General features: G+C 44.8%; 1 protein-coding gene across 5 annotated transcripts in view; it reads left to right on the plus strand.

Moving 5' to 3' along the window:
- ARHGEF11 (Rho guanine nucleotide exchange factor 11) overlaps positions 1-15899 on the plus strand; it is a 184052-nt gene that overhangs the window by 92756 nt on the left and 75397 nt on the right. For all 5 annotated transcript variants that reach the window (XM_069728322.1, XM_069728333.1, XM_069728341.1 and 2 more), the window contains 7 exons: positions 2344-2435; positions 11146-11244; positions 11434-11483; positions 11596-11653; positions 12032-12201; positions 12428-12499; positions 13495-13614. In XM_069728322.1, the coding sequence (XP_069584423.1) occupies positions 2344-2435; positions 11146-11244; positions 11434-11483; positions 11596-11653; positions 12032-12201; positions 12428-12499; positions 13495-13614 (661 nt within the window). The remainder of the gene's footprint in view (positions 1-2343; positions 2436-11145; positions 11245-11433; positions 11484-11595; positions 11654-12031; positions 12202-12427; positions 12500-13494; positions 13615-15899) is intronic.

Raw genomic sequence — 15899 nt, forward strand, 5'->3', positions numbered from 1 at the left:
AAATATGGGGAAGAGCGAACTACAACTGTACATTATTGCTGCTATATTGTAAGGAAGGTTGCATTGTTGTGTTTTTAGTAGTTTTGGGACTTTGTTTTTTTTTCTTTTCTCCTCTTTATGTGAGTGACATCGCTATTGCATGTGCATAGAGACTACATGTATTACATACTTGTATTACAGCTGAGGTCGTATAACAATTGACACTGCTTTTTCACTCACACACTTATCTTGTACCATATCTTCCAGATCCCACCAGTTCCCAGGAGGTCACAAGGGTGATGTCAAGGGCCATTTTGATTTGGGCATCACCCAAGTTCTCCTTAGGTTTCCCATAGCCCTTTCAACCCCCTCTGTTTTATTTTTGTCTTTGATTCTTTTCTTTGATTGCACCTTCAGCCCAGCTACAACCACCCCACAGTCCATACTGGTTCTAAAATAGAGTTGACGTTTTTGGAGGCAACCTGCCAAGCACGATGGGCTTCCTTCTCCCAGGACACATCTCTTGACCTGTTCCCTCGGTTGACTGTGTCCATAGCTTTCACTTCCTAGCTGCCTGAGATGAAGTTATTTTGAGGGACTCTTTCCTGTGGTTTCCAACAAGACCCCTTAATGTGCTGCAGGCTTTAGTTCATATTATTCTTTCTCCACTGCCCCCTATGGAGAAAAAAATATGTAGATCTACAACGTCTGAGTGAGTTGTGTAACTGCTTGAATTTTGCAAATCCTGTGCTGTCAAGTATCTGCTGTCATGATTTCTAAGGTCTAGTGGTTAATTAATAATGTATTTTTCCTCTCGATTTCCTTCCCTTTGAAGTGCGCCGTTTAATGTTATATTTATCAGTCGTATGACTTCACGACTTTCACTTTCAGAGTAAATGATTGCTGAAATAAGAAAGCTGTGGGAAGCCAATCTATCTCGATCACTGAACTTTGCTTTGATTTTCTGCTGTTGTGGGCTGTCATGTGGAGTGGGATGATTGATTACTCATTGCTTCTTAATTCTCGAAATCTGTATGTTTCTTGACAAAAACCAACCCAATTAGAGAGAAGAAATGGTTCTCCTGATTCTCTTTTTTTAAAAAAAAAAATTATGCTCCTTAACATGTTTCCAGACTCTGGATTTCTAATCCTAAAAATAAATGTTTGCATTAAATAACAAAAGTGAGGAAGTTCCTGCTGCAGCCAGTTGTCTTACAACCAGACACTGAGGTTGAGGGGGACATAGTGAAGCTGCTGGAACAGCAAGATCATTAACTAGTCTATAGGGAAATATTAGGTTGCTACTTTTTAATATATACCTCCTTGCCCTGATTTGTCTTTTTCTCTGCGCATGTTATTCTTTAACTAGTTTCTGGGATTTTAAACCTTGAAAGGAATGTTTTTAAATAAAAAAGTAGGGACGTAGGATCATGCTGCAGCCAGTTGTCTTACAGCCAGACACAAAACATTGAGTTTGAGGGGGACATGGTGGAGCTTCTGGAACAACAAGACAATTACCGTAACTACTTTGTGGAGATATGCTGATTCAGTCTCCACACTTTTTCATTTCCTAGTTCAGTTCCAGGTTCTGGATTTCTAAACATTTAAAGGAATGTTTAAAAAAGAAAAAAGGAAAGGTTTCTGCTGCAGCCAGATGTCCTACAGCCAGATACAAAGCATTGAGGTTGAGAGACATGGTGCAACTTCTGGAACAGCAAGACAATAAACTACTTTATTGGGATATATTAGGTGCTACTTATTAGTATACACCTTGTCCTGATTCTCTCTTTCTCTACACTTGTTACTTCCTGACCAGTTTCTGGATTCCTAAAGCTAGAAAGACATGTTTAAAATAAGAAAGGGGGGAGGTTACTGCTGCAGCCAATTTTTTTTTTTTTACAGCCTAACCCAGGGTAGTGAGAATGGGGGATGGATATGGTTAAGCTTCTGGGACAAAGACAATCGGTTACGTTACGGGGCAACATTGTGTTTCTACTTATTAGTGTACAACTTGTCTCAATTCTCTTTCTTTTCACCTGTTGTTTCCTAGCCCATTTCAAGCCTCTGGATATAAAAACTGAGAAATGAATGATTACATTAAATCAGAAAGGGGGGGGGGGAGGCTTCTGCTGCAGCTAGTTGTCTTAAAGCCAGACAAAAAAGCAGTGAGGGCTGAGGGGACATGCTTGAGCTTCTGGGTCAACCAAAATAAGCACCCGTATAATTTTATTGTCTAATGAATGGGTGTGAACGAGTTGCATTGACCATTTTAATTAACATTAATGGATGGTTAGGTTTTGTATGTATTTTGTATGGTGATGGGGTCGGCCTATATACTAATCATCTCTTCCCTTTTTCATGCAGGTTGAGCAGCCTGTCATCTGTCAGTGACGGGGCATCAGAACGAAGGTCTCCTGGGCACCAGCGCCAAACTACAGACTATGGCGAGTCAACAGGTAGCCATGAAAGCTTGCGATCTTAAACATCTTTATAAGAGTCGGGATTTATTGCCATCGTTTTGTTAAAATCAATACTGGGATTTATTAGAGTTGCCAACAATTTCAAATGTATTGGGACTGTCGGGAATTTGTTTAAGAAATGTCATTTTGGGCTAAAAATTGTCAGGGTTTCTTTAGTTCCCCTCAAACTTTGAGGTTTCTTAGTTGGTTTTGGGAGGAACAGGGCTTAAATGTCCAAGTTTTAACAAAATTTATGTATAGACCAGAGGTGTAGCTAGGGGCTTAACTCGGGGAAACGAAACCTCTCACTAACCGGTAACCCTGATTACAACTGCAGTGGCGCACCCTATTCGTGGGGATTGGTGAACCTCAGCAGATGATCTCGCTGTTACTGAAAAATTTCTGCGCTGAAGCCAATATTACCGCCATAGGGTGAGCATTTAGTGGTAGACACCAGTGCTGCAGAACATATGAAATCACAGCACAGTTACAGATGGCGACTTAGCGCTGACGTTCTTTCTGATGGAATCGTTCACTTTTCACGTCTTTTCCATCTGGCCCAGACCGACATGACAACTTCTCCAGCCAGAACTAAAGAAAGAAAGGGCAGCATCCAATCCAGGTGAAAATAGTAAAAAAGTCTTTATTCTGCCATCAAGTCACGACTTGATGGCAGAATAAAGACTTTTTTTTACTCTTTTCACCTGGATTGGATGCTGCCCTTTCTTTCTTCAGTTGTGAGTATCTGTCCAATGGGGTCTATGGACTTTGGAGCGTGCTTCCCAGTCACCTGAGTGCTGTTGGTCGCTGCTTTTTGTATAACTTCTCCAGCCAGGACTCATCTGCAGACAATACAGCAAAGACACATTTGACTTCTCACTAGTGTTGAGCGAACGTGCTGGGATAAGGTGTTATCTGAGCATGCTCAACTGCTAATCCAGCATTTTGGTGTGCTCGAAAAATATGCTAGTCACCGTGGCTGCATGTCTCGTGGCTGTTCAACAGCCACAACACATATAGCGATTGCCTAACAACCAGGTAAGCCCTGCATGTGTGGTGGGTGTTGAATAACCGCCGGGACTCGAGCGTGTTTTTCGAGGACATCGAAAATACTTGATTAAAACACGAGCATGCTCCGATAACACCTTATGCCAGCACGCTCTCTCATCACTACTTCTCCCATTTTCAGCACTGTCCCCCTCTATCACCAACCTGCACAAACTCCTCATCCTGCTGATACCCCAATGCTGAGCCGCTGCTGCCATATATGTTCCTATTACTGCACCCGATACTCCAATACTGAGCCGGTGCTGCCGTATGTGTCCCTATTACTGCACCTGATACCCCAATACTGAGCCGCTGCTGCCGTATGTGTCCCTATTACTGCCCCTGATACCCCAATACTGAGCCACTGCTGCCGTATGTGTCGCTATTACAGCACCTGATACCCCAATACTGAGCCGCTGCTGCCATATGTGTCCCTATTACTGCCCCTGATACCCCAATACTGAGCCACTGCTGCCATGTGTCCCTATTACTGCACCTGATACCCCAATACTGAGCCGCTGCTGCCATATGTGTCCCTATTACTGCCCCTGATACCCCAATACTGAGCTGCTGCTGTATGTGTCCCTATTACTGCACCTGATACCCCAATACTGAGCCGCTGCTGCCGTATGTGTCCCTATTACTGCACCTGATACCCTAATACTGAGCCACTGCTGCCGTATGTGTCCCTATTACTGCACCTGATACCCCAATACTGAGCCACTGCTGCCATGTGTCCCTATTACTGTACCTGATACCCCAATACTGAGCCGCTGCTGCCATATGTGACCCTATTACTGCACCTGATACCCCAATACTGAGCTGCTGCTGTATGTGTCCCTATTACTGCACCTGATACCCCAATACTGAGCTGCTGCTGTATGTGTCCCTATTACTGCACCTGATACCCCAATACTGAGCCGCTGCTGCCGTATGTGTCCCTCTTACTGCCCTGATACCCCGATACTGAGCCTCTGCTGCCGTATGTATCCCTATTACTGCACCCGATACCCCAATACTGAGCCGCTGCTGCCGTATGTGTCCCTCTTACTGCCCTGATACCCCGATACTGAGCCTCTGCTGCCGTATGTATCCCTATTACTGCACCCGATACCCCAATACTGAGCTGCTGCTGCTGTATGTGTCCCTATTACTGTCCCTGATACCCCAATACTGAGCCGCTGCTGCTGTATGTGTCCCTATTACTACACCTCACCTGATACCCCAATACTGAGCCTCTGCTGCCGTATGTGTCCCTATTACTGCACCCGATACCCCAATACTGAGCCGCTGCTGCCGTATGTGTCCCTCTTACTGCCCTGATACCCCGATACTGAGCCTCTGCTGCCGTATGTATCCCTATTACTGCACCCGATACCCCAATACTGAGCCACTGCTGCCGTATATGTCCCTATTACTGCACCTGATACCCCAATACTGAGCTGCTGCCGCCGTATGTGTCCCTATTACTGCACCTGATACCCCAATACTGAGCTCCTGCCGCCGTATGTGTCCCTATTACTGCACCTGATACCCCAATACTGAGCCGCTGCTGCCATGTGTCCCTATTACTGCCCCTGATATCCCAATACTTAGCTGCTGCTGCTGTATGTGTCCCTATTACTGCCCTGATACCCCAATACTGAGCCGCTGCTGCCGTATGTGTCCCTATTTCTGCCCTGATACCCCAATACTGAGCCACTGCTGCCGTATGTGTCCCTATTACTGCCCTGATACCCCAATACTGAGCCTCTGCTGCCATGTGTCCCTATTACTGCACCTGATACCCCAATACTGAGCTGCTGCTGCTGTATGTCACTATTACTGTCCCTGACACCCCAATACTGAGCCGCTGCTGCCGTGTGTGTCCCTATTACTACACCTGATACCCCAATACTGAGCCGCTGCTGCCATGTGTCCCTATTACTGCACCTGATACCCCAATACTGAGCTGCTGCTGCTGTATGTGTCCCTATTACTGTCCCTGATACCCCAATACTGAGCCGCTGCTGCCGTATGTGTCCCTATTACTACACCTCACCTGATACCCCAATACTGAGCCTCTGCTGCCGTATGTGTCCCTATTACTGCCCCTGACACCCCAATACTGAGCCGATGCTGCCGTATGTGTCCCTATTACTGCACCTGCTGTGTGGTACAATAACTGCTCCACTTACTGCCCCACATAGTAATGCCACCACTGTGCCCCTTACATAGTAATAATGACTCATTTTGTGCCCTCTAGATGAGCGTTAAGGCAAACCCCACCAGATAGCACTGCTCACAGCCGGTTCTTACCCCAGGTGCTGAGGAGCCCAAGAATCGGGCAATGCCCCCGACGCGCGTTTCGCTGTGTGTCCGCTGGCTTTTTCAAGGGGGAGTGTCCCTTTGTGATAAGTCAGGGCCTTATATCCATTAGTTCACCGGTCACATGACCAGAAGAGGATCAGCGGCTGAGAATGAGCGGCGCATGCGCCCGTGGCCAGCCGCCCCGCAACCACCTTGGGCTCCTCAGCACCTGGGGTAAGAACCGGCTGTGAGCAGTGCTATCTGGTGGGGTTTGCCTTAACGCTCATCTGAGCTGGTTATTTATGCCTCTCCATTCTTCTCACAGTATTTAACCCTCCCCCTTTCCCTGATTGTCTCTCTGCCCATACTTATACCTATTTGGGTGTGACTGTTGATTGAGTTATATGGGCAGCCGATACGGTCTGCGGTGGGGGCTTTCTTTTGTTTTTGAGGGTATTTATCCTCCACTTTGTGGAGGATACTGCTATACAGTAACATCTGTTTTTGTACTATTCCGGTCCAGTGTGTACGAGGTCCCTTCCTTTTGGTATCTATATTTGTCGTTTTTATTATATGTATGTGATGTATTTTTTGTAATAAAATTATGTACTACTTTTAAACACTCCCTGTTTTCCTCCTGTTTCGCGTATATCATGCTTTGGGAGTTGTAGCTAGAGGGGCCGGGATTTATTCCTGGGTCACCTGTTACTGAGTCTGGGTTTTTGTATATACATATTATACACAGTATGATACCCCTACACCTCCCCTATAACCTATACACAGTATGATGACCCCACAGGTCCCCTATACACAGTATGATGGTTCCACGGCTCCCCTATACACAGTATGATGGTTCCACGGCTCCCCTATACACAGTATGATGGTTCCACGGCTCAACTATACACAGTATGATGGTTCCACGGCTCAACTATACACAGTATGATGGTTCCACAGCTCCCCTATACACAGTATGATGGTTCCATGGCTCCCCTATATACAGTATGATGGTTCCACGGCTCCCCTATACACAGTATCATGGTTCCACAGCTGCCCTATACCCAGTATGATGGTTTCACAGCTCCCCTATACATATTATGATGGTTCCACAGCTCCCCTATACATATTATGATGGTTCCACAGCTCCCCTATACACAGTATGATGGTTCCACAGCTCCCCTATACACAGTATGATGGTTCCACAGCTCCCCTATACACAGTATGATGGTTCCACGGCTCCCCTATACACAGTATGATGGTTCCACGGCTCAACTATACACAGTATGATGGTTCCACGGCTCAACTATACACAGTATGATGGTTCCACAGCTCCCCTATACACAGTATGATGGTTCCATGGCTCCCCTATACACAGTATGATGGTTCCATGGCTCCCCTATACACAGTATGATGAGGCCACAGGTCCCCTATACACAGTATGATGGTTCCACGGCTCCCCTATACACAGTACGATGGTTCCACGGCTCTCTTATACACAGTATGATGGTTCCACGGCTAAACTATACACAGTATGATGAGCCCACAGGTCCCCTATACACAGTATGATGGTTCCACGGCTCCCCTATACACAGTATGATAGTTCCACGGCTCAACTATACACAGTATGATGGTTCCACAGCTCCCCTATACACAGTATGATGGTTCCACGGCTCCCCTATGCACAGTATGATGGTTCCACGGCTCCCCTATACACTGTATGATGAGCCCACAGGTCCCCTATACACAGTATGATGGTTCCACAGCTCCCCTATACACAGTATGATGGTTCCATGGCTCCCCTATACACAGTATGATGGTTCCACGGCTCACCTATACACAGTATGATGAGCCCACAGGTCCCCTATACACAGTATGATGGCTCCACGGCTCCCCTATACACAGTACGATGGTTCCACGGCTCTCTTATACACAGTATGATGGTTCCACGGCTCAACTATGCACAGTATGATGAACCCACAGGTCCCCTATACACAGTATGATGGTTCCACTGCTCCCCTATACACAGTATGATGGTTCCACGGCTCAACTATACACAGTATGATGGTTCCACAGCTCCCCTATACACTGTATGATGAGCCCACAGGTCCCCTATACACAGTATGATGGTTCCACGACTCCCCTATACACAGTATGATGGTTCCACAGCTCCCCTATACACAGTATGATGGTTCCACAGCTCCCCTACTGTTGTGAATTCTGTGGTCAAGCTCCCTCCTGTGGTCATGAGTGGTACTTCGGCTGGTTCTGTCCATGAGCTTCCTCTGGTGGATGTGAGTGGGGCTGCGGCTTCTGAGTTTCCTTCCTCAGGTGACGAGGTTAAGTCGTTAGGTGCTGCTCTATTTAACTCCACCTAGTTCTTTGTTCCTTGCCTCCAGTCAATGTTCCAGTATTGGTTTTGCTCTCTCCTGGATCGTTCTTGTGGTCTGTCTTCCCTGCATAAGCTAAGTTCTGCTTGTGTTTCTTGGTTTGCTATTTTTTCTGTCCAGCTTGCTATTTTGGTTTGTCTTGCTTGCTGGAAGCTCTGGGACGCAGAGGGAGCACCTCCGTACCGTTAGTCGGTGCGGAGGGTCTTTTTGCGCCCTCTGCGTGGTTGTTTGTAGGTTTTTGTGCTGACCGCAAAGCTATCTTTCCTATCCTCTGTCTATTCAGTAAGTCGGACCTCACTTTGCTAAAATCTATTTCATCTCTGTGTTTGTATTTTCATCTTTACTCACAGTCATTATATGTGGGGGGCTGCCTTTTCCTTTGGGGAATTTCTCTGAGGCAAGGTAGGCTTATTTTTCTATCTTCAGGGCTAGCTAGTTTCTTAGGCTGTGCCGAGGCGCCTAGGTCTGGTCAGGAGCGCTCCACGGCTACTTCTAGTGTGGTGTGATAGGATTAGGGATTGCGGTCAGCAGAGTTCCCACGTCTCAGAGCTCGTCCTATGTTATTAGTAACTATCAGGTCACTTTGTGTGCTCTTAACCACCAGGTCCATTGTGTTTCTAAACCACCAGTTCATAACACCTATACACAGTATGATGGTTCCACAGCTCCCCTATACACAGTATGATGGTTCCACGGCTCCCCTATGCACAGTATGATGAGCCCACAGGTCCCCTATACACAGTATGATGGTTCCACGGCTCCCCTATACACAGTATGATGGTTCCACAGCTCCCCTATACACAGTATGATGGTTCCACAGCTCCCCTATACACAGTATGATGGTTCCACAGCTCCCCTATACACAGTATGATGGCCCACACACTGTATCATTGCGCCCACACTGTTTAATGGTTTCAACAGTATTAACCACACTGTATAATCGCCTTCACAGTAGCCCCCACACTTTGAAGCCCCCCACAGTAACTGCCACAATCTATAATGGCCCCCTAAAGTAGTTATATAATTGATCCCATGGGTGGGTAGAAACAAATCTCCTCGCTCTGCTGATCGGTGGCAGTGGACGATTGTTAAACAGGGAGGTGGAGCTACAGGGATATGCAAATGGTAATGCCATGTGCCTGAGGAATCCTTTGTATGTCTGTGTACAGCTGGGTAGACATTCGGGGCAGGAGGCTATGATAGGAGCCTAGTGACGCCCCTGCCTGCTGTACTGTATGCCACAGGCTTAGAGGGGCCTGAAGTCTACTGAACAGAGAGTGGTGGTGCAGGGAGATTGTGTTTCCATGCTCTGCCCCGGGGCACAACTGTATTGGCCGATATAACTCCAGGTGGGTCCCTGAGTCGGTTCCTGAGGCGGCCGCACCCTCTGCCCCTTGGGTAGTTACAGTAGTGGTATAGAAGGTAATTGAAGGGTTTATCTCATCCCGAGAAGGGGATTATAAAGTCCTTGGTGAATACAGCAGCGCCGACACTCCTGTAGGACAATGGTCTGTATATGTCCGGCTGTAAAGGGTCCATAACAAGACGTGTGGGTACCTAGTCAGGTAACACACATGTAAGCCAAGAGGAACTAAACCATTTACTCTTTAATTCAGTTTACTTATTGATCTGCTTTTGTAAAGTTACAAATCTTTGTATTATACTTCAATGCCTTATGTTGCTTCCGCTACTGAAATTGCTGTTTTACCTGCTTGGCTCATGCACTTTTAGTAGCTGCTTTGAACTTTGTAAATAGTTTGCCTATGAATTCTTGGTAGAGCAGCAGTTAAAAGCAGCTGCTAAAAGTGCATAAACTAAGCAGTTATAAAACGGCACTTTCAGCATGTATTTGGGATAATAGGAAGCAAAATAAGGAAATGGCAGTATATTACAAAGATTCATATCTTCGCAAATTTTGGCTGAAAAATAATTAAAAAAACAAAAAAAAAAAGTCAAATTGCTGATCTCTGGGGCATGACCTCCACTTCATTTATTGTCTATGGGACAGCCGAATGCAGAGGTCAGCTTTTTCCAGAAGTCTTTTTCCAGAAGTCTTATAGATCATGGAGCCGAGGAATGCAGATATAGGTGTTAAATTGTCATTAAATTGTCATTTATTTATTTTTTTGAGGGGGAGGAATAAGACAGAGGATATATAACCCTTTAATTACCTTGTAATACAAATTGCTGCAGCCGCTCCTGCGTAGTTAATCTGCCGGTTGTTTAACCTGTTATGTTATCACTGCTGCTGCCATTATCTAAACTGCAGTCCCAGCCAAAAATCTTTCTGTAGCCTAGCAGCAACTGGTTCATGTGACCTTAATTGTCACCTACCCTCCCCATAGAGTGGACTGTGGCTCCCCCGTGTGGTCAGTATTTGAAAAGCAAAGTTCCTGGTTAGAGTTTATTTATTTTGTTATATTAGTGTGTTTTTATAATGTATTTTAATATATTTTTATTTTTTGTAATATTTTATATGAAATGTTGTTAGATTTTTAAGTATGCTGAATATGCTTGTTGTTTTGCAATTCTTTTAAATTTAATTTTATGTACTTAATTTTTTATTTAATCAATAGTCTAAGATAGGAGATGACAGTCGACTCTATATTAAAATTCCGTGTCGGGAGGAGCTAAAATCAGACAAACCTTTTGCTGCCACCAGTTCCATAGAACCTTATCAGCACCAACTGCCATCTTCTATTTCTGTACTGGGAAAAATCTGTAGTAACTAAAGACACATTTTACCATATTGCCTCATGGCAGTGATATAGATATATATATATATATATATATATATATATATATATATATATATATATATATATATATATATATATATATATATATATATATATATATATATATATATATATATATATATATATATATATATACTATATATATATATATATTATAAAAAAAAAAAAGTGAGTATGTATATATTTCATTACATAAAATTCCTCCGTTTTCTATTGCTTTGCCTATAGGTTTGGTCCAGCGCTGTGTGGTTGTACAGAGGGATCAGAATGGATTTGGGTTTACGGTCAGCGGTGACAGAATCGTCCTTGTACAGTCAGTGCGCCCAGGTGAAGTAACCTGTGCAGTCAGGTGTTTTGGAAACTTTTTTAATATTTTTTTTTTTACATAACATATATCATAATTATTATTATTTAGGCATAAGCCGCCCCATTGCAGTTTTTGCTGCCTCTTCTTTGCACTGTCCTGCAGTAGATCATGTTATCTCAGCTGTCACTCTGCTTTTTCCCCCTCTTCAGGTGGTGCAGCCATGCGGGCAGGGGTACAGGAGGGTGATCGTATTGTGAAGGTCAGTCTAGAAAGTATCTAGGTAATATGTGATGGGATACTGCTCAGCCGCTGTACCCAAGCCTATGAGGCGTGATTTTATATATGTATTTACCTCGGTCTTTTTTCTCCAGGTTAACGGCACGTTGGTTGCCAACAGCTCTCACATCGATGTGGTGAAGCTCATCAAGTGTGAGTGTGACCTACCAAACTGTTTTCAAAATCCCAATCGTCTTATCCTTCTGGATTAATTTGGAAGGGATTGTCCACAATTAGAAAAAAAAGTGTCTTACTAAAACAGTGCCACACTTGCTCTCAGGTTATGTGTGTTATTGCATCTCAGTCCTATTCACTTTATTGGATTTGAGTTGCAGTACCAGACTCAATCTGTGGATAGCGGGTGGCATTGTTTCAGGAGAAAGCAGCCATGTTTTTAATATCCAGGACCATCCCTTTCAGTACTTGCTCTGATTGGTTCAAATATTTGACATGATTGTCTACTGACTGCTCTGATTCTTCCCAACTTGGGGTTATTACTGTCTGCTTTCAATTGTTCTGTTTTTGTACCAGCTGGAACGTACGTTGCTCTCACCCTCCTTGGTTCTCCTCCACCTTCCTCAACCATGTCTGGACTTGATCTAAGCTCTTCAGCTGCTTCCCCTAGGAATTTGTCTTCTCCTGTGCCACCTCCTCCTCCCTTGCCACCTCCCCAGCGCATCACAGGACCAAAACCGCTACAGGTAATGATTGTAGAGGTTATTTGGGGAAAGGCTTGTTAATTTTAAATTTGTTTATAACTTAAAAAAAAAGACTCTCTAAAAAAGTTAGTTTCTTGGTTGTGCCAGTAGACACATGTATTGGCCAACACGTTGGTATCCTGACATTACCAACAACATCATAGTATGGGCTGAAAATTTAGATCTTTGTTTTTTTTTAAATATATATATTTTTCCTTTTTGTTTTTAGGATCCTGAGGTTCAGAAGCATGCAACCCAGATCCTACACAAAATGCTGAAACAAGAAGAGACGGAGCTCCAGGTCAGGAACAATGGGCCACTATACTGGAGGGCAATTCCACTTTTTAACACTTGTGCATGCAGGCATCTGAGTAGGCCCTATGTAATACTAAATTTTCCCTGAATTGGCCAATGGCAGAAGCATAACCAAAGCCACTCTCAACCATTGGTGGGCTCCATGAGCTAAAACCCTTGGTACACAAACCAATAGTCCATGACTGGCCTTGACATTCAAATTGCTTTCCCTAGGTTGGTAGCTTTGACCCATCTTGGGAACCTCACTATATCAAATGGTGGCCATGATGGTCAGGACTACCTTCACGAGGTTGGTAGCTTTTACCCATCTTGGGATCCTCACTATAATAGTTAGGGGCCTTGATGGTCAGTACTGTTTTGGTAGCTTTGACCCATCTTGGGAAACTCACTATGTCAGTGAGTGGCCACGACTGCTTTTGCAAGGTTGGTAGCTTTGATCCACTTTGGGAACCTCACTATGCCAAAGAGTGTCCATGGTGGTCAAGACTTCTTTTGAGGTTGGTCGCTTTGACCCATCTTAAAAACCTCGCTATGTCACTAAGTGGCCGTGATGGTGAAGACTGCCTTCACGAGGTTGGTAGCATTGACCCACTTGAGGAACCTTTATGATACCAATCACTGCACCATTGTTTTAAAAGACTGTTGTGTAGTTAATTGGTGTCCTTGGGGATTTTTGGGAGACGTAATTTTCAAGCGATCTGTATGAAATAACACAAAGTAATAAAACTGAGCAATGGGTCTCATTGGTTTTGTGGTGGCTGGATCTTCTAGTGGTGGGAGCTGTTGAGTTGGTTCTTGTAATAAACTTGTATTGATTTAGTACTGTGTCTAGATTCCCCCATTGGACCACCCAACTGTTATTTATGACTGGAGAGGGTCCAGACTGGTCTACTCATTGGGTTTGGCCACAGCACATACCAGCCCTCCCACCATGCAGTGGTAGTAGTTCATCTTTGGAGACGTGTTCTCTGTTATTTATAGGCTCTTTGTGAAGTTTATAACCGAACCCCGAACCCCAGTCTCCAGGAGCAGATAGAGGGAGCCAGAAGAAGAGTCCATCAACTGCAACTTAAGATCCGTCAGGAGACCGCTGGACCTGCAGTGAGTACTATCTCATCATGTAAAGCAAAACTGGTGCTCCACAAGTATCTCACAATTATTCATGACCTCTTAAGTCTCTGTTCTTCATTTCCATTTTTCTGCTCATTGTGGACACCATCATTGTGTCATAGTGTCCAGACAAAGTCGTCGAATGTGACACCGTTCTATGCAGGTGTTTCTCATAAAATTTAGAATATCTTCAAAAAGTTAATTTATATCAGTTATTCAATACAAAAAGTTAAACTCATATTATATGGAGTCATTACAAACAGAGTGATCTAGTTCAAATGTTTATTTCTGTTAATGTTGATGATTATGGCTTACAGCCAATGAAAACCCAAAAGTCATTATCTCAGTAAATTAGAATACTTTATAACACCAGCTTGAAAAATGATATTAAAATCTGAAATTTTGGCCTACTGAAATGTAAGTTCCGTAAATGCACTCAATACTTGGTCGGGGCTCCTTTTGCATCAATTACTGCATCAATGCGGCGTGGCATGGAGGCGATCAGCCTGTGGCACTGCTGAGGTGTTATGGAAGCCCAGGTTGCTTTGATAGCAGTCTTCAGCTCGTCTGCACTGTTGGATCTGGTGTCTCTCATCTTCCTCTTGTCAATACCCCATAGATTCTCTATGGCAGGGGTGGCCAATTTTCCGAGGGGCCTCATGAGATACATTGACTGTTGTGGAGGGCTGAAGCAATAGGCTGAAATTAATTCATCTCAATATTAATATCAATATATTACTTTATACCCACATTTATCTACTATATAATTGTCTAAGGGTCACTTCCGTCTGTCTGTCTGTCTTTCTGTCTGTCACGGATATTCATTGGTCGCGGCCTCTGTCTGTCATGGAAATCCAAGTCGCTGATTGGTCGTGGCAAAACAGCCACGACCAATCAGTGACGAGCACAGTCCGGAAGAAAATGGCCACTCCTTACTCCCCGCAGTCAGTGTCCGGCGCCCGCATACTCCCCTCCGGTCAGCGCTCACACAGGGTTAATGGCAGCGTTGACAGCGGTGTAACGCACTCGGCCTATGCAGCATGAATAGTAAAAAGATCTAATGTTAAAAATAATTAAAAAAATTAAAAATCGTTATATACTCACCGTCCGTCGGCGAGTCACAGGAGGCAGGAGCCAGTGGCGGCTAAAGCCTGTGCCCGCTGCTAAAGAGACATGAATATTCACTGCACTGGCAATGAATATTAATTTCTCCTATAGCGTGCACACAGTTGCAGCCACCGGCTTCCAGTAGCTGCCGGGCTCTCACGGGTTCCTGCTCATTAAGGTAATGAATATTCATCTCTCTCCACTCCCATAGGCTGGAGAGAGGTGAATATTCATTACCTTAATGAGCGGGGACATGTGATCGCCTGGCCCAGGATCTGCTGGCATCCGGAACGAGATGCTGCAAGGGCGCGCAGGGAAGGCAAGTAGAATGGGAATAAGGAGCTATGGATACAAGGATGAGGTTATATGACTGATAGTTAATATTATCTGTTAGTATTGAGCAGAAGTATGTATGCTGACATCCCCTATATATATATCACACTCGTCCCCCCTTATGGAAGAAGCCTGAACTGGCGAAACGGCGATGTCGGGGTCACAGCATATACACACGGCACCTTCTGCAAATCTCTACCTAAGTTATCCTCTGACTCATGCGGGTGTCACTAATGCCCAGTGACATGCACTTAGCTTTTATGCAAATAGAGACATGATTTAGCACCAGCAGGAGGTCAGATTTGTATAGGGATTATACATTGCAGCTCATGAGGCCATGGATTGCTGATTAGTCTGGCACCTTAAGGCCCCTTCACATTAAGCGACGCTGCAGCGATACCGACAACGATCCGGATCGCTGCAGCGTCGCTGGAGAGCTGTCACACAGACAGCTCTCCAGCGACCAACGATGCCGGTAACCAGGGTAAACATCGGGTAACTAAGCGCAGGGCCGCGCTTAGTAACCGGATGTTTACCCTGGTTACCATCCTAAAAGTAAAAAAAAACAAACACTACATACTTACCTACCGCTGTCTGTCCTCCAGCGCTGTGCTCTGCACTCCTCCTGTACTGGCTGTGAGCACAGCGGCCGGAAAGCAGAGCGGTGACGTCACCGCTCTGCTTTCCGGCTGACCGACGCTCACAGCCAGTACAGGAGGAGTGCAGAGCACAGCGCTGTAGGTAAGTATGTAGTGTTTGTTTTTTTTTACTTTTAGGATGGTAACCAGGGTAAACATCGGGTTACTAAGCGCGGCCCTGTGCTTAGTTACCCGATG

Source organism: Ranitomeya imitator, chromosome 1 (genome assembly GCF_032444005.1).
Source record: "Ranitomeya imitator isolate aRanImi1 chromosome 1, aRanImi1.pri, whole genome shotgun sequence".
In the NCBI taxonomy this organism is placed as follows: domain Eukaryota; kingdom Metazoa; phylum Chordata; class Amphibia; order Anura; family Dendrobatidae; genus Ranitomeya; species Ranitomeya imitator.